Genomic DNA, 15949 nt, shown 5'->3' with positions numbered 1-15949 from the left:
ATATAAATCGTGGCACAGGAATGCCATGTCTGCATTTAAGAAACAAATAGGAGGCATTCAGATAAAGGGAGGGGAGACTTCTTGGGGCCGATGCTTAGAAGCAGAACCAGCAGAACTGTTGCCGTTGTCAGGTGTGTCTGACTCTTTGTGATCCCATGTGGGATTTTCTTGGCAGAGATACTGAAGTGATTTGTCATTTCTTCTTCCAGCTCATTTGAAAAACAAGGAAACTGAGGCAAACAGGACTAAATGACCTTCCCAGGGTCACACAACTGATAAGCATTTGAGGCAAAATTCAAACTCAGGTCTTACTGGTATTCTTACCCCGCCCCACTCCCTTTGCTCTAGCCTTTATATTACTTAGCTGCCTCAATAGTGCTTCAAGTCCTGCCTCATTGACTTTCTAGATCCTAGGAAAGTCATTTAATCTAACTCAGTTTCCTCATCTGTAAAAATGAAACAGTTGGAACTCTATGGCTTCTACAATATCTTCTATCGCTTAAGTTTATTAACTATGTGTATGGGGGGTGGGGTGGAATTCCCATAATCCAAGCAGGAATAAAAAACAACACAGCTCGATGACTTTTCAGACCCAAAGGCCATTTAATACCATAAACTCTACTTGAGTAGTTTAGCAAAAATAAAAAAATATCTACACCATACAAGACTGGTTAGTACTGGATACACATGATTTGGTTTTAAAGCTGCAACACTGCTTGTGTCTGTGGATTTCCTCCACAATGTGTTACCTTACACTAGGCTATACCCAATGAGGGACATGGATTTATTGACAACATAAATATTAACTGAATAGGCTACTGAGGCTATAAATAGAAAAACAGACAAGATCTTGGTCTAGGAGTAATAGGCCTATGACATCAGCCTAGCATGGAGTTCAAAGGATATTTAAAATCATCCTATTACCTAGAACAGAAACAAGGTTCAAATATCCACTTGGCGTGGTTCCCATCTAGCCCAGACCATTCCCTAGCAAGAATGGCCCCAACACGTGAGGTTTCCTAACCACCCACTACAGATGTTACGAGTCATCAACAGTCACAGAACGGGTCACACTAGAGCTTTGATCATTATACATGACGCGCCTTCTCGTCCCCCCCACCCCCCCAGCTACCGTACGAAGGAAAGTTTACAAGTGTCCGTGCTGCCATGCCCAGAGGCCCCCGCGCCAGGAGAAGCGCGGGGCTGCTTTTGTAAATTCATCCCTCTGCGATGCTCTCTGCCCACATGGGGATGGTTTCCTGTCCGTCCCGAGCCGGGAGTCCAGGCCTCTACTCCTGAGCCTCTTTGCGAGTCAGCTTGTAGATCTCGGTCGGTCCGTCCACGTGTGTGATGGTGGTCGTGAGCTGCAGTTCTTCCGCGCTGTGAAGGCCCAGATCACCTGAAACACAGGGGCGGGAGTGAGTTAGACGCAGGGCGGGACATGATGATTACAAGGAAGCGCAAAAGGAATTTCACAAAATACAGACTTTCAAAATTATCCTTCCTTCCGAGGCACCACGGAAAAAGTAACACCCTTACTCATTAAAAAGAAAAGGGCGACAAATAGACGTTCTCAGAGCACATGGTCGACAGATTAAAAGGTCACACAAAGATTTTATGGAACAAAACAGACACCGTTTCATAAAGCAATATTTAAGCCTGAGCGTAGACACACATCACCGGATTTACCCAACACAACCAATATTGGATTACCGCCAGATGGAGCCTATGAAGTGGCTAATGTTCAAACCGAGGACCCCCGTGGGTTACATCCATATGAACTCAACCAACCAAGTCTCAACAAAGATGTCAAACAAATGAGTGAGTTATGGCCCATTGGGTATTAAAATGCTAATACAAGACAAGGGCGTTGCTACCAGGAATTGCACAGAGGTCAACCTTGAGGAGCCTGGACACATCCACCAGCAACAGATTTTTCGGGGGAAACCATACTGAGTTATTCTCAAAAAGGACCAAAAAATACCATCACTACATTGGAGCAAGGTCTGATCAGCTCAATTCAAGCTTGGAAAACTCGACTCCAGATCAGCTATTAAGACTCCATATGAACATTTGAAGTAAAGATACCTCTAAAGTTTTGTATCTTATGTTTCTTTTGAGCCACTGCAAGGAAACAGTTGAATCACTTCAAGATGCAGAAAGTTAACAGCTAGTAGGTAAAATGATACACTATAAGCTCCTTATTCTTCATAAACAGATACAGTCCTGCATTACCAATAGAGACTCCAAAATAGCCTTGAAAATTAAATAAAAGATTTTTTTTCTAGAACTGGAGAGTCCTCATAGATAAAAATCATGACAAACACCTGCACAGTTACAGCACCGAGCCTTACAAATTTAAAAACTACGTTTTTAGTAGATGCTAAATACTTCGAATCTGAAAACTACATGGGAAAAAAAAAAAACTTTTCAAATATTGAGACCAAGAAAAAAAGTCATCACAAAAGCATGAGTGAACAACACAAAGTCTTTTTCATTCCTGGTATTCTTTCTGCTATTGGAGCCATGGGAAATAGACCCTAAAGAAGGTAATTTTATATCCCCAATGTATTTATTTAGTAGCATCACTATAATTTCTCAAAGTGTTGTCTCTGATCTCCCCGGAGAACAATCCCACTTAACAAATAGCATTTTTTTAATTTTTAAAATTTAATATTTTTATTTTCTTCAAAAGAAAAAGAAACTATCCGAATAACTGATCAACGCATTGGAAAAGTTTGAAAACACAGAGCATTCCCAAAGACTTTGGGGATACCCTGTCTGTGCAATGAAGAAAACTCAAGGACTCCCACTTCTGCAAAGGGGTAAGGAAGGGGGAAGGTCTCCTCTTCTTTCAGACCATGTTTGTTCATTATAATTTTGGCAGCATTCACTCATGGGTAATTGATAGTAGATTCAGAATGGGGGAATGGGATGGGCAGAAAGGAGTGGAGGAAAACAATAGCTTGCCCTTGGTCCTTTATTCTTATCCTGAACTGTGTGCACTTGAATTGGGCCCCTCTGAAATGGGCTGGATCCAGGACAAAGGTTCCGTGAGCCTCCTTCCTCTGGATCTCCTGGAGTCATTGGTATAGAGTTGGTCACCCAGCTAAGGTTGGCTACATACTCAGGTCTTCCTGCCTCTGCTCATTAGGGGAAGGGACAAGTATTCATACAGCATCTTCTATAGGTATTGATCCTCATAATGGCCCTGGGAGGTAGGCACCATTGTTGTTCCCATTTTACAGATAAGGAAACTAAGGCCAAGGTTAAGCCCTGGACCACACCTCTTAGTAAAGACCAGAGGCCAGATCAAGCCTTTCTCCCTGCACCCCCCTCATTGCCCCACTGCTTCCCAGCACTTCCCAAGTCATTTGGTACTTTGTATTATGCAAAAGTAAATGGGGCGTGGGACAATCTTTGTTAGGAGAGGTGGCTCTCTGGGAGGGAGGAAAGGGAAAGGTGTTGGGTGAAGCAGACAGAGGGACTGGCTTGGAGTTAGGAGGACTCAAATTCCTGAGTTCAAATCAGAGACTTCTAGGTGTCAGATCACCTTACCCTGTCTGCCTCAGTTTCCTCATCTGTAAAATGTGCTGGAGAAGGAAATGGCCAACCCTCTGGTATCTCTGCCAGAAGAACCTCTTGGTCATGAGGAATCAGCCGCTGGACCTCAAATAAAAGGTCTCTTCATGGGCTTCCAGACCTAGACTTGGAAAGGACTTTCCAGGCTTTCCAGGTCAGTTCCATCATTTTACAGATGAGCAAACTGAGGCCCCAGAAGTTCAGTGTGGGGATGAAGGTCACAGTTAGTCTGTACCAGAGGATTCTGGATCTGGAGATGGGGGGGCCTTGGAGGTCACCTAGTCCCATTGTTTCATTTTAGAGAGGGAAAAAAGAGCTTAAGTGATTCACTTAAGGTCATTCAGGTAAGGAAAACACAGGCAAAATTTGCATGTGGGTCCTCGGCCTCCAAAGGCAGCACTCTAACCACTGTCCCACACTGCCTTTGGGATGGAGGTCCCAAGGCTCGGTTCTTGGGAAAGTTCAGCGTCCACTCCCACTCTGCCGCTGCTGTGGGTCACACTCGATCCTGTCCCTCTGAACAGGATTGGAGAGAATCCTGGAACATCAGGGCAGAGGGATTCGGAGGCCATTGCCCATCTTTCCATCTCCCGTCTTTCATTTTCTAGGAGAGGCGAGTGAGGTCCAGAAGGGCAGGGGAGGGGTCTGCTCGAGGTCAGTGCCGCCCCCCACGAAGGGGCCCAGCCAGGATCGGGCAGCCCGGCTCTGGCCCACCAGAGGAGGGGGCGAGAGGAGGAGCCTGGGCCAGAGATGTCAGGGCTGATCCTGACTCCGTCTTCTTCCAGCCCAGCATCTTTACTGTGTCTACAGGACTCCGTCCCATTGACTTGAGTGCATTGGGCAGAGAGAAATTAAAACCAATGGCGGCCTCCTCAGGGAGTCCCCAGCTGGGGGGCCGCCTAAAGCCTGGGACCTGCCAGGGAAGCCGGGTAAGTGCCCCGGGGGGAGGGGAGGTGCGTATCCTGAGGGTGGGCCTTGCGCCTCCAAGTGGGAAGGAGGAGAAAGAGAAAGACGAGGCTGAAGCAACGGGATCTTGAGGGGATCGAGGATGCAAAGTCGCAGACTTTCCAGCTGCAGCCCGGGTCGGCGGGGCCTTTGATCAAAAGTGGGACAGGGATTGGATTTCCCCATGTTGCCGGGTACACTGCAGGGATATAATAAATGCCCTCCTCTGCAGCTCTTTGGTAAAGAACATCAGTCTGAGCTAGTTCATCTCTTGTAAGAATTACTGGATCAGGGGCAGCTGGGTGGTGCAGTGGGTGGAGCACCAGTCCTGAAGTCAGGAGGACCAACCCGAGTTCAAATCTGGCCTCAGACACTTAACACATCCTAGCTGTGTGACCCTGGGCAAGTCACTGAACCCCAATTGCCTCAGGGGGGAAAATTACTGGCTCATAAATTTAACAAAGAAAGGAATTCCTCAAGCTCCAAACCCTAACTTTACAGATCGGGCTCTAGGGGTTATGGGACTCGTCCAGGCTCCCACCTTCACCCCCACCCTGCTCTGCACCCTCTGGATGGACCCAAAGAGGCCCCACTAGAAAGGGGGCCTCCAGAGGAAGCCACCGGGAGAACATCCCTCCTGTGAGACCCCCCCTTCCCTCCCATGTCCCCACTCTGGCTGCTGGGGGTTTCCCAGGACAGAGGAGAGCTCGGCTCACCATTGGAGGGGTCTTCCCCATAGTTTTTGTGCGATGGTGCGTACAGGAACATCAGCGCGAACACGTAGAGGTTCCACATGCCGTAGATGCCCGTGAAAAAGGCGCTGTTCACCTGGACCGTGACGCCGCCCCACTTCCAGTGGCCCTCAGTCACCTGTCACAGAAGAGAAAAGCGGATGTGGTCAGAGTGGACCAAAAGAAAGGCTGCCGTGCCCAGGAACCACCACTCCCCGGCCTCCCTATCTCTAGGGCAAGCCATTTGAGCCCCAGTTTCCTCATCTACAAAATGGGTCTGTACTCCCAGTCTGTACTACCGTGTTATGGAGATAGCGTACAATTCAGGAAGCATTTATCAGGGGCATACGGGTCTTGTGCTAAGTGCTGAGCGCCCAGTCACAAGGAAATGAGCCCCTTGAAGAGAACATTCTAGCTTCAAATGGGACGCAAATCCCAGGTGTCTCAACTGAAGAGCCCTTAGCTGCTCTGCAAAATCAGCCCCGACTCCTTATCCCAGCATTCAGTGCTCCACAGACCTATCTTTCAGTCAATCCTATTTCTATGCCCAGAACTTTAGGAGAAAGATGAACAGGGTGGGGAGTGGGGGGATGGGGGGGAAAGACCTGGAGTACAAGCCCTTCTTTTTATAGGTGAGCAAACCAAAGCCCAGAGAGGGACTGACCAGGGCTGTGTTTGAGGCAGAATTGAAAACCAGCCTTTCCTTCTCCAAATCCTGCGCCATTTTCTGCCTCCCCATCTTCTCCCCAACCAAGCCAGGAGTCATTACCGCTTTCCTGTCTCTGCCTCAGCTCATGGCTTCCACTTGGGCTGGGAAACCCTCCTTTCCCACCTCGGGGAGATCCTCTCCGCCCTTCAAGAGCCAGCACAGCAGCCCGCTTCCTCCAGGAAGTTCCCCTCCCTATCAGATGGGAATAGAGACCCCAGTCCTGTTTGCACTTCCTACATGATGACATGATCTGTGACCCCATTGAGGGATAAACTCCTCTTCCACCTCAGTCTCCAGTAGGGTTATCATATTTAAATTTGTAGTTCATGGATTTGATTCCCTGTCTAATATCCTTCTGCCCTTAGAGAATAAGGGATTGGATCTCCCCCATCTTGCCTGGTACACTGCAGGAATATAATAAATGCCTTCCACTCTAGCTCTTTGGTGAAGAACGGTCTTCTGTACATCGGGGTGAGCCTAGGCGTTCATCTCTTATAACAAGCTGCCCTCCAGATGAAGATGGAGGGCGAACAAAGATGGCGAACAAATTCTGTCTGGGTCATCTTCATCAAGGGCAAAGCTGATGAACACAGAGAAGCACCGGGAGACTTTCATGAATTGATGCAGAGGGAAGCGCGCAGATCCGGGACAAGAGACACGCGATCTCCACAATATCAAAGGAAGAAGCCCCGGCCGCCAGGAGATGCAGAACCTGAATGCTACATAATCCAATGACTAAGTTTGGCCCAGAGAAAAAGATGGAGGGATCCTACTCCTATTCTTTGCAAAAGTAAGGGTGAAATATTGCAGAGAATGTTGGACTTTTTCAATTTGGTCAGTTTCACTGAAAATTTTTGAGGTTATTTTAAAAAAAATAAAGTTTAAAATAAATTTTTAAAAAATTCCCATCTTTCATTTGTGCATAGTTGCTCGTATTCTGTCTCCCTCACTGATGATGAATTTCTTGGGGGAAGAGACTCTCTTTTCCTCTGTTTTCCCCACCTTGAAATGGTACCTGGAGCACAGTAGGTGCTTAATAAATGCTGTTGACTTGATTTCATCACTATAAGGGATTATTCTTTAGGATAGGATGAGAAGTAAGATCCTTGGGGCTATGTGGGTGGTACAAAAAAACCAAAGATGGAAAGAAAATTATATCAAAAATAAAACGTAACAGGCCACTTGACAAAAGCAACTCAGAGAAGTTAGTTTTAGAGAGCTACCGAGAGCACTGAGTGAGCTAAGAGACCCGGAGGCAGGGCAGGAATCCCGGTGTTGCTGATTTTAGGGCCACTCATTGTCCACGACACTGAGCTGTCTCGTTGTGTGCAGAGCAGTCACTTAAATTTTTTTGTTGGATTAAAAATATTATTCTAGGGGATGCAGAGATAAGGGTGAGCACTCTCCTCGGTAAAAGGAATGATACCTGGGATGGGAATTTGGAAGAGAAGCCTCCTGGAGGCAGAGTAACTGCCAATCCTTCCTTCATGCTGACAGTCAAGACTGTCTACACACTCACAGTGCTCCTCTCTCATCTGACTCTTCCAGAGACACAATCACAGGGCGGAAAATGTTTGTGGCAGCCCTGTTTGTAGTGGCTAGAAGCTGGAAAATGAATGGATGCCCATCAATTGGAGAATGATGGGATAAATTGTGGTATATGAATATTATGGAACATTATTGTTCTGTAAGAAATGACCAGCGGGATGAATACAGAGAGGACTGGTGAGACTTACATGAACTGATGCTGAGGGAAATGAGCAGAACCAGGAGATCATTATATACCTCAACAACAATACTGTTTGAGGATGTATTCTGATGGAAGTGGATCTCTTCGATAAAGAGAGCTAATTCAGTTTCAATGGATCAAGGATGGACAGAAACAGCTACACCCAAAGAAAGAACACTGGGAAATGAATGTAAACTGTTTGCATTTTTGTTTTTCTTCCCGGGTTATTTCTACCTTCTGAATCCAATTCTCCCTGTGCAACAAGAGAACTGTTCGGTTCTGCACACATATATTGTATCTAGGATATACTGCAACCTATTTAACATGTAAAGGACTGCTTGCCATCTGGGGGAAGGGGTGGAGGGAGGGAGGGGAAAAATCGGAACATAAGTGAGTACAAGGGATAATGCTGTAAAAAATTACCCTGGCATGAGTTCTGTCAATAAAAAGTTATTTAAAAAACAAAACAAAACAATCACAGGGTGGGGAAACTAGGCAACCTCTTCCTTCTGGGTCTCTCTGTTCACTCAACATCCACGTCCCATCAACTAAGCTCCAGCTACCCAGAGTTCTCTCTCTCCATCCACTCTCCCTCTGTGACCCTCCAGGACTCAAAAATAATTTCATCCCAAGGATTCCAGCAGCTGGAGATCTGCCCCTGCCTTTCATGAGCGCCACATCTCTGTCACCAACTGCCTCGAGGGTATTTTGAACCAAATGTTCCCGAGGTATCTCAAACTCAATCTGTTCAAAACAGAACTCATGATTTCCTTCCAAAGTAGTTCTAGCAAGAGCCTCCGGGTCCTTCCAGTCCCTGGGCTTTGGAACGTCAGTATCCTCACTGGCTCTTCTCTCTTCCTCCCCTCACTTGGACAATCCAACGCTGGAATCTTGGGGTTGACGTCATCTTCTCTCCGCCTTTCCCCAACTTCAGACTCTCATTTCCCTTGTGCTGGGAGACTGCACTGGCCTCCACCTTGATTTTCCTGCCCTGAACTTTTCCCCACTCCAGTCCGGCCTCCCCAGAACCGTCTAAATGATTCTCCTGAGAGTGGACATCTGACCATTTCACTCCTTAAAAACCAGCCGTGTCAGCCAAACTCCACCGTCTGTCTCTATTACTTTCAGGACCAAATAAAGCGTATCCCAAAAGTCTTGGTGCAGATGTAAGTTATTAAAGCATTACATTGCACTAAGATTTTTGAGATGTTTGGTCAAATTCTTTTTGCTAAGCAGAGTTCTCAACAGCCGGGCCCCTTACTTCTGGTCTTCTTACGCACGGCTACGTTCCATGTCCTCTGCGCTTCAGCCAACCTGGCCAACTTCCTGCTTGGTGCAGGCAAAACTCCTTCTCCTGTTGCCAAACCTTTGCTGCCATGTTCTCTCTTCTCCATCTTTCAAAGCTTTTTCTTCTGAGACAGCTAAATGACACAGTGGATAGAGCACCGGCCCCAGAGGCAGGAAGACGCAAATTCAAAATGGCCTCAGACACTTAACATTCTAGCTGTGTGACCCTAAGCAAGTCACTTAATTCAACTGCCAAGCAAAATAAAGGGAAAAGACCCTTTTCTTCCTTCAAGACTTAACTCAAGCAGTCCTTTCTCCATTAAGCCCTCCCTGGTTCTCCCAGATGCTTGTGCCCACCCTCCCCAAACTACTCTGTGTACACATGTGAATGGATAGGATGCTCCATGTCCATGTTGTCTCCCTTTTTAAGCTTCTCTTTGCTTAATCCACTTAGAACAGGGCCTGGCATATAAAAGGTGCTTCATAGATGCTCGATGCTTGATTTAGTCCAATCCATAAATCCATAAAAATCCTCACTATTAATGTCTGCCTGACCAGGGCTATTGAGCCTCAATTCAGATCTCCAAGGAAGAAGCTACTTCCTCCACTTGGGGGAGTGTGCCTCAGGAGAGCATTTTCCCTAACATGAGCCCAAAGTGACCGCTTTGCACCTTCTACCCACTGTTCTGGGTTCTGTTCTCTGAGGTCAAAGGGAACAAGCCTAATCCTTCCTCCACCAGATGCCCCTTCACCTTCACGTCCTTGCTGAATCTCCTCTTCTAATGGCAGTCAGCCACAGCTCCATCAAACAATGCCCAGGGGACGTGGCTCAAGGCCCTTCCTGCCCTGGTCGGTCCTTCCCACGTTCTTCTGCTCAGAAGACCTTTCGGTGACCAGAAGTTTCAATCACCAGAGAGAACGGGTCCCCCTCCAGGAAGCCAGGCCCACTTTGCCTTCATCTTTGTCAGCTGCCACATGCTATCTGCTTTCCCAGGACCCTCCTCAAGACTTGCCTCAAAATCCTAGACCTGCAGACATGGAATATTCCTTGGCAGCCATTTAGTCTCGAAAAATCTGACTACCACATGCTTGAGAAGGGATCATTCTGCCTCTGTTGACCTTCGGCTCCATGAAGTTTTAAACTGGAAGGGGCCCAATCCCCACATTTTACAAGGCTGAGACAACCGAGATTGAGAAAGTTACAGGGAACAAGGGCTCTGGCAGATTCCCAGCTTAGCTACGTGCTGGCTGTGTAACCCTGGGTGAACTGCTTCATCTCTCATTGCAAGCTCCAAGCAGATCCCCCAGCTCAAGAAACTCTGCTGGCTCCCTCTTACCCAGAGAGTAAACTATAAACTGCTCTAGCTACCTGATCCCCCAATGTGACACTCCTCTCTCCCACCTCTACACCTTTAGATGAGCCCTTCCCTATGCCTGCAATGCATCCCTTCCTTATTTCATCTCAGAAAAATAAATCAATCATTAAACTTTTTATTTATTAAGCACCTACTATGTGCCAGGCTCTGCAGATACAAAAAGAGGCAAAAGCTAGTCCCCGCTTTCAAGAAGCTTACAGTCTAAAAATGAGCCAACAAATCTACAAAAAGCAAGTTTTATACAGGATAACTAGGAAATGATTAATGAGGGAGGGTCCTAGAATGAAGAGGGATTGGGGAAGGCTTCCTGCAGATGATGGGATTTTAGTTGGGATTTACCTGCCTCCAAAGCTCAATTCAAGAGCCCTTTCCTATAGTAGCCACTAGCTACCACCTGCCCTTCTTCCAGAAATGATTGTATATATTTTATATTTAATTTTCTGTGTATATTTCTGAGTACACAATTTTCTTGAGGGTAGGGACTCTTTCATTTGTCTCTGTGCCCTTAGTGACTAGCACTGTGTACATATAATACTTGTTCAATGAATGAATGAAGGCCAGTGAGTGAACTGATTTTTTCCTGATGCTTCACATGGCACTGAGGACCTGAAGGCAGTCACATGCAGCACTCCCAGGGAAGAGATGGATTTCTGGCTCTTAAGCAGCTCACTTTTCACCTCTTTGCTTCAGTTTTTTGTCTCTAAAAAGAGCTTCTAAATATCTGACCTCAATTGGAGACTCATCTGGACCAGGGGAGACCAAAGACTCTATCCGGTCCAAACTCCTTATTTTCCACATCAAGAAAGGGCCAATGACTTTCCTTTGCTTGCATAGGAGTGGGAATGGGAGAGCTGGGATTTGGACTCTAAAATTTAGTCATTGTTTCATTAGTCAGATTGTGCATCCTACCCCGAGAAAAGAAAGGTACTGTTGCAAGGTAGAGCTACTGTGGGGAATCACAGCCTATGAGCTAGTTTGGTTTTTAATATTTCCTCATTTGGGGAGCACTGGAATAGAGCCACCAGTCCTGAAGTCAGGAGGACCTGAGTTCAAATCTGACCTCAGACACTTAACACTTCCTAGCTGTGTAACCCAGGACAAGTCACTTAATCCCAATTGTCTCGGCAAAATATATACTAATCAATATGTTTAAAATTGTGTAGTGTGTATACACACACACACACACACACACACACACACACATATAAAGTTTTTTTTTTATCTGAAGGGGCTGGCTTTGATGAACTCTGAAGTTTTTTCCTAAATATTAGGAACAAGAAATGGAAATAATTCTCACTTTTCTGATGCTTCAAATGTGAATTATTTGAATGGTCTCAACATCATCTGAATCTCAAATTGATACTTTTCGACATTGACTCATACTATAGAAATACAGATACAGCTCCATACATAAATAAAATTGGAACCAGAGCAGCTCTGGACTCAAAGTAAAGGACAAATATGAGAACAAGCAGCGAGGAACAACAGACAAATGCAAAAAGAAGGAGCTATCGACATGGACTGAAGAGTTATTCTTTTATAATCTTGCTTCTGACTGTAGTTCTATATTACCTCACTGGGTCACTACTTTATATTTTAATCAATATAACTTTTTTATATTTTATATTATAAATTATATATATAAATAAAAATATATATTATAAACAATATTAAAAATACAACTTGTAATCAAGTTATATTTTTCAAGGAAAAAATGCGGTTCAGTTTCTTATTTTTAAATTGAGGTAGAAGATAAGGGTGGATGAACGGCAAGATTCTTTGTGCTTTTTATACTACTACACAATTTTAGACATATTGAGTCTATGTGCTTCATACTGCCTCTCAGATAATCATGACTGGGGACTGCTCTGCCTAATAAATCTTCTCTAGCTCCCCAGGTCACAGCTTCTAAAATTTCAGGCACTGTGCTTGGAAGGAAGTAATCAGTCAGTAAATGTGTATTAAGTGCCTACTATGTGCCAGATAATATACTGGGGGTTTATGCTAAGCTAAGCCCTGGGGATAGGAATAAAGATTTAAAAAATAAAAAACCAACAAAACAACAGTCCTGAGTTTACAAACTAAAATCAAAGCTACTAAGTAATGACAACCTGTCAGTCTCACTGACTTTGAACTTTCAAAAAAATAAGGTGACTGACCTTCCATGGGCTAATGCATTCCCTGGGAAAATTAAACTTTTGGAAATCACTTTTTTCTTCTGTGAGCTTTGGAGGCCAAAGACTAGGGTTCAAATCTCAGTTCTTTCATTCACAACCTGTGTGACCTTGTGAAAGGAACTGAATTTATCACTCTGGCTTCGATTTTCTCTGCAGAATAAAGGGATGGAGGAAATGGTCCCTTCTAGCTCAAAGTCCTGTGATGCCCTCTGTGATCACTTATTCAGAAACACACTCTAAAAAGTGGAAACACCCAGGATGATCTGGAGGCAGAAAGCCTAGGTTCAATTCAATTTCATTAAGAAGCTCCTGTGCTTTTTTTTTTTTTTTTAATATACTTTATTATTTTTGGTTCTGGTGGATTTTTGATTTTTGATTTGTTTTGCTACATGGCTAATATGAAAATGTTTTGCACGACTGCACAAGAGCAATCTAAATCAAATTGTTTGCCTTCTCAGAGAGGTGGAAGGAAGGGACAGAATCTAAATTTTAAAAATTTTACGACACTGCAATTAAAAATGTAAAAATGTTTATATATATTTATATGTATATGTATATGTATATATTTCTACCATGTTTAACATATGGACTACTTGCCATCTAGGGGAGAGGGTAAGGGAAGGGGGGGATTGGAACACAAAGTTTTGCAAGGGTTAATGTTGAAAAAATATCCATGCATGTTTTGAAAATAAAAATCTTTAATAAAAAATAAAAAGAAACACTATAAAATGTGTTTACATGTAATTTAAAAAAATATTAAATTAAGTTAATTATAAAAAGGAGAAGTGTGATGTTTTTTAAAAGGAGCCTATATGTGCTGGACACTTCTTTGGCCTGTGGGGTTCAAAGACAAAACCAAAATAATTTATGTCTTCCAAGAGTTGATATTCTCCTTGATTCTCAAGCACCATCTCGGCCACTGACTAGCTTGACACGACCCTGGGCAAATCAGAGAAACTCTCTGGGCTTAATCTCCTTTTCTATAAAATGGGGACAATAATTCTTATACCAAAACCCTCAAAGGCAGAAATACTATGGTATAGTAGAGAGGACCAGCCTCAAAATTAGGAAGACCTGAATTCAAATCCCACTTCCGATGTACCTATCAATCAATCAACAAACATTTATTAAGTGCTTACTATAGGCCAAGTACTGTACTTGGGAGTTAAAGGAAAAGTAGTTCCTGCCTTCAAAGGGTTTACATTCTCTCAGGAAGAATAACTGGAGACATACAGAGTAGTTAAAAGGGAGACACCAGGAAGGCCCTGTTACACAAAGTGTTCTTTGACCTGAGTCTTCAAGGAAACCACAAAGCGGCACAGGGGCACAGCCAGAGAAAAGACCTGAGGCAGGAGATCTGGAGACCAGGGGACAGAACGTTCTGTGTTGGGAAGAGCAAGTACTACAGGGAATGGAGGAAAGAGCTCAGAAGGGGATTGAAAGGTAGGAAAAGGGGAAGGTTGTAGCCAAAGAGAGAGGCTTCTGTTCTATTCATTAGTTAGCGATGTTTATTAAATGAATAATGACATTAATTCAGACTAGTCATTAAAAGATCAAACACAGAAGCTGAAGCTTAAATACTTTGATGGTGTAGTAAGAAGATGGGACTCATTGGGGCAAGGATTGAAGGCAGAAGAAAAAGGGGGATGGCAGAGCATAGAAAGAAGCATGGAAACAATGAAAATGAGCTTCGGGAGCTGCTGGAGGACAAAATGGCCTGGCGTGCCACCATTCACAGGGTCACTAACAATCAGATGGACTCAGCAGTGAGAGGGAGCCTCGGGTACTCACTAGACAAGAAGGGTAATGTGGTCAGGTCTATATGATAGGCAGCTGTAAGGAAGAGGGGTCAGAGTTTGAGGGAGAGTAGAAGCAGGGAGGCTGAGAAAGGTAAGAGAGGAGGAGTATACTGAAGTAATTCATTTAGACACTAAGATTCTTATAAGGATGTGTGAATGTGCACTTTACTCTGCATATTTCTACTGAAGAGCTTCATCATCATCATCATCATCATCATCATCAGGGTTACTGGGAACAAAACATTTTGTAAATTGTAAAACTATAGTTACATGAATTATTAATATTGTTACTGTTGTTGCTTTAAAAATGTTCCTATATTTATTTGACTAGAGCAAGTATAGACTGTTTTCTCTAAGAAGAAACCCCCCCAAAATCCATTTTGGGGGGAGTTAGTTTTATACAGCATTTGAAATTTTGCAAAAGGCATTAATACACAAATGGGCAATACCCATGTGCTCCTATGATGTGGGCAGGGGCAATTACTGTCCCATTTTACAGATGATGAACTATTTCTATGGAAAGAGTCCTTTGCCAGAGAGCACTCGCACAGGCTTTTGGGAACGTGCCTCGGTGCGATCTGACCTGTAACTTCATGGCAGCCTGGCAGGGCCTGCCCATCCCGAAGGTCACTGATCTTCTCCATGCATCACAAGCATGCTCTCTGATCTCTCCCGCCTGAAGAGCTGGGCTGCTGTGCTTGCAGTCTTTAAAAATGGCAGGCCTTTAAAAGCCCAACTACAAAGCCCTCGGGGTCACTGCATTCTCCAGCCCCTCCCTCACCCCCCATTCTAGGTCATCCGGCTTGAAGATTGCTCTTGAATTCGATTTCATGCAGCTTAAAGCCCAGGCAAGCTCTCCCAGCAAGCAGTGGGACACAATGAGGTTTTTTAGAAACGTTCCTTTTCCTCAAGGCCAGGATCCATTTCAAAAAGTTACTCAACGGGCCCTTCTTTTAGGTGAGCTCACCACCGAGAGACTATTCGAAAACGGTATTAACACAAAATCCTGTAATGACTCTATTAAAACATTACCTGGGAGACATCTCGTTATGGCTGAAAATGTCTTAGATGTCTATAAATAAACCTGAAACAAACCAGCGGGCAGAATGGAAGGAGCTAATGGAATCTGCCACGGGCCTCCCGCTCCTCTCCTTCAGCCCAAATCCACCCTGGATAATTCTCGCTCTGGATAGAAAAAGACAGGCGAGGGACCCCGAGACCCAAAACGCCGCCCACCCGGTGTAAGATTAATCTCCAAACTTCACCCACAAGCCGGGCCCCTTGCAGGCCGGCCACTTTTGCTCCAAAAGCCCAACTCATTAAACTTGGAGGAGATTGAGACTGAACAGCAGAAGCTTTTGTGTGAGAGAGAAACAGAAGGTCCTGTTTCAGTCTTGGGGAGAGAAGCCCCTTCCCTCAAAGGAGAAGCTGAGGCTCATGGGGGAGACTGACTTCCTCTGGATGAAGCCATGGAAATTGATCTTTTCTCCACAGATTCTGTCAAACCCTAATTTCTCCAAGGGTTGTCCCCAGTCTCTCCCTGCCCTCTGGAGTTAAGGGGGAACCCCCATGGGCTGCCTTGGGAAGTGGAGGACTAGGGTTCAAGCCAGAGGT

The 15949-nt window shown here is 44.8% G+C and overlaps 1 protein-coding gene across 1 annotated transcript in view; it reads right to left on the bottom strand.

Moving 5' to 3' along the window:
- Window positions 1–579: 579 nt before the first annotated feature.
- The window catches only part of WLS (Wnt ligand secretion mediator), a 112933-nt gene continuing 97563 nt past the window's right edge, over window positions 580–15949 (bottom strand). The window contains exons 11-12 of the mRNA XM_051999455.1: window positions 5244–5397; window positions 580–1399 (exon numbers count right to left, since the gene is read on the bottom strand). Coding sequence (XP_051855415.1) covers window positions 1290–1399; window positions 5244–5397 — 264 coding nt within the window. The 3' untranslated portion in view covers window positions 580–1289. The remainder of the gene's footprint in view (window positions 1400–5243; window positions 5398–15949) is intronic.

Source organism: Antechinus flavipes, chromosome 4 (genome assembly GCF_016432865.1).
Source record: "Antechinus flavipes isolate AdamAnt ecotype Samford, QLD, Australia chromosome 4, AdamAnt_v2, whole genome shotgun sequence".
Lineage (NCBI taxonomy): Eukaryota > Metazoa > Chordata > Mammalia > Dasyuromorphia > Dasyuridae > Antechinus > Antechinus flavipes.
This window is presented reverse-complemented; position numbering and strand designations above follow the sequence as displayed.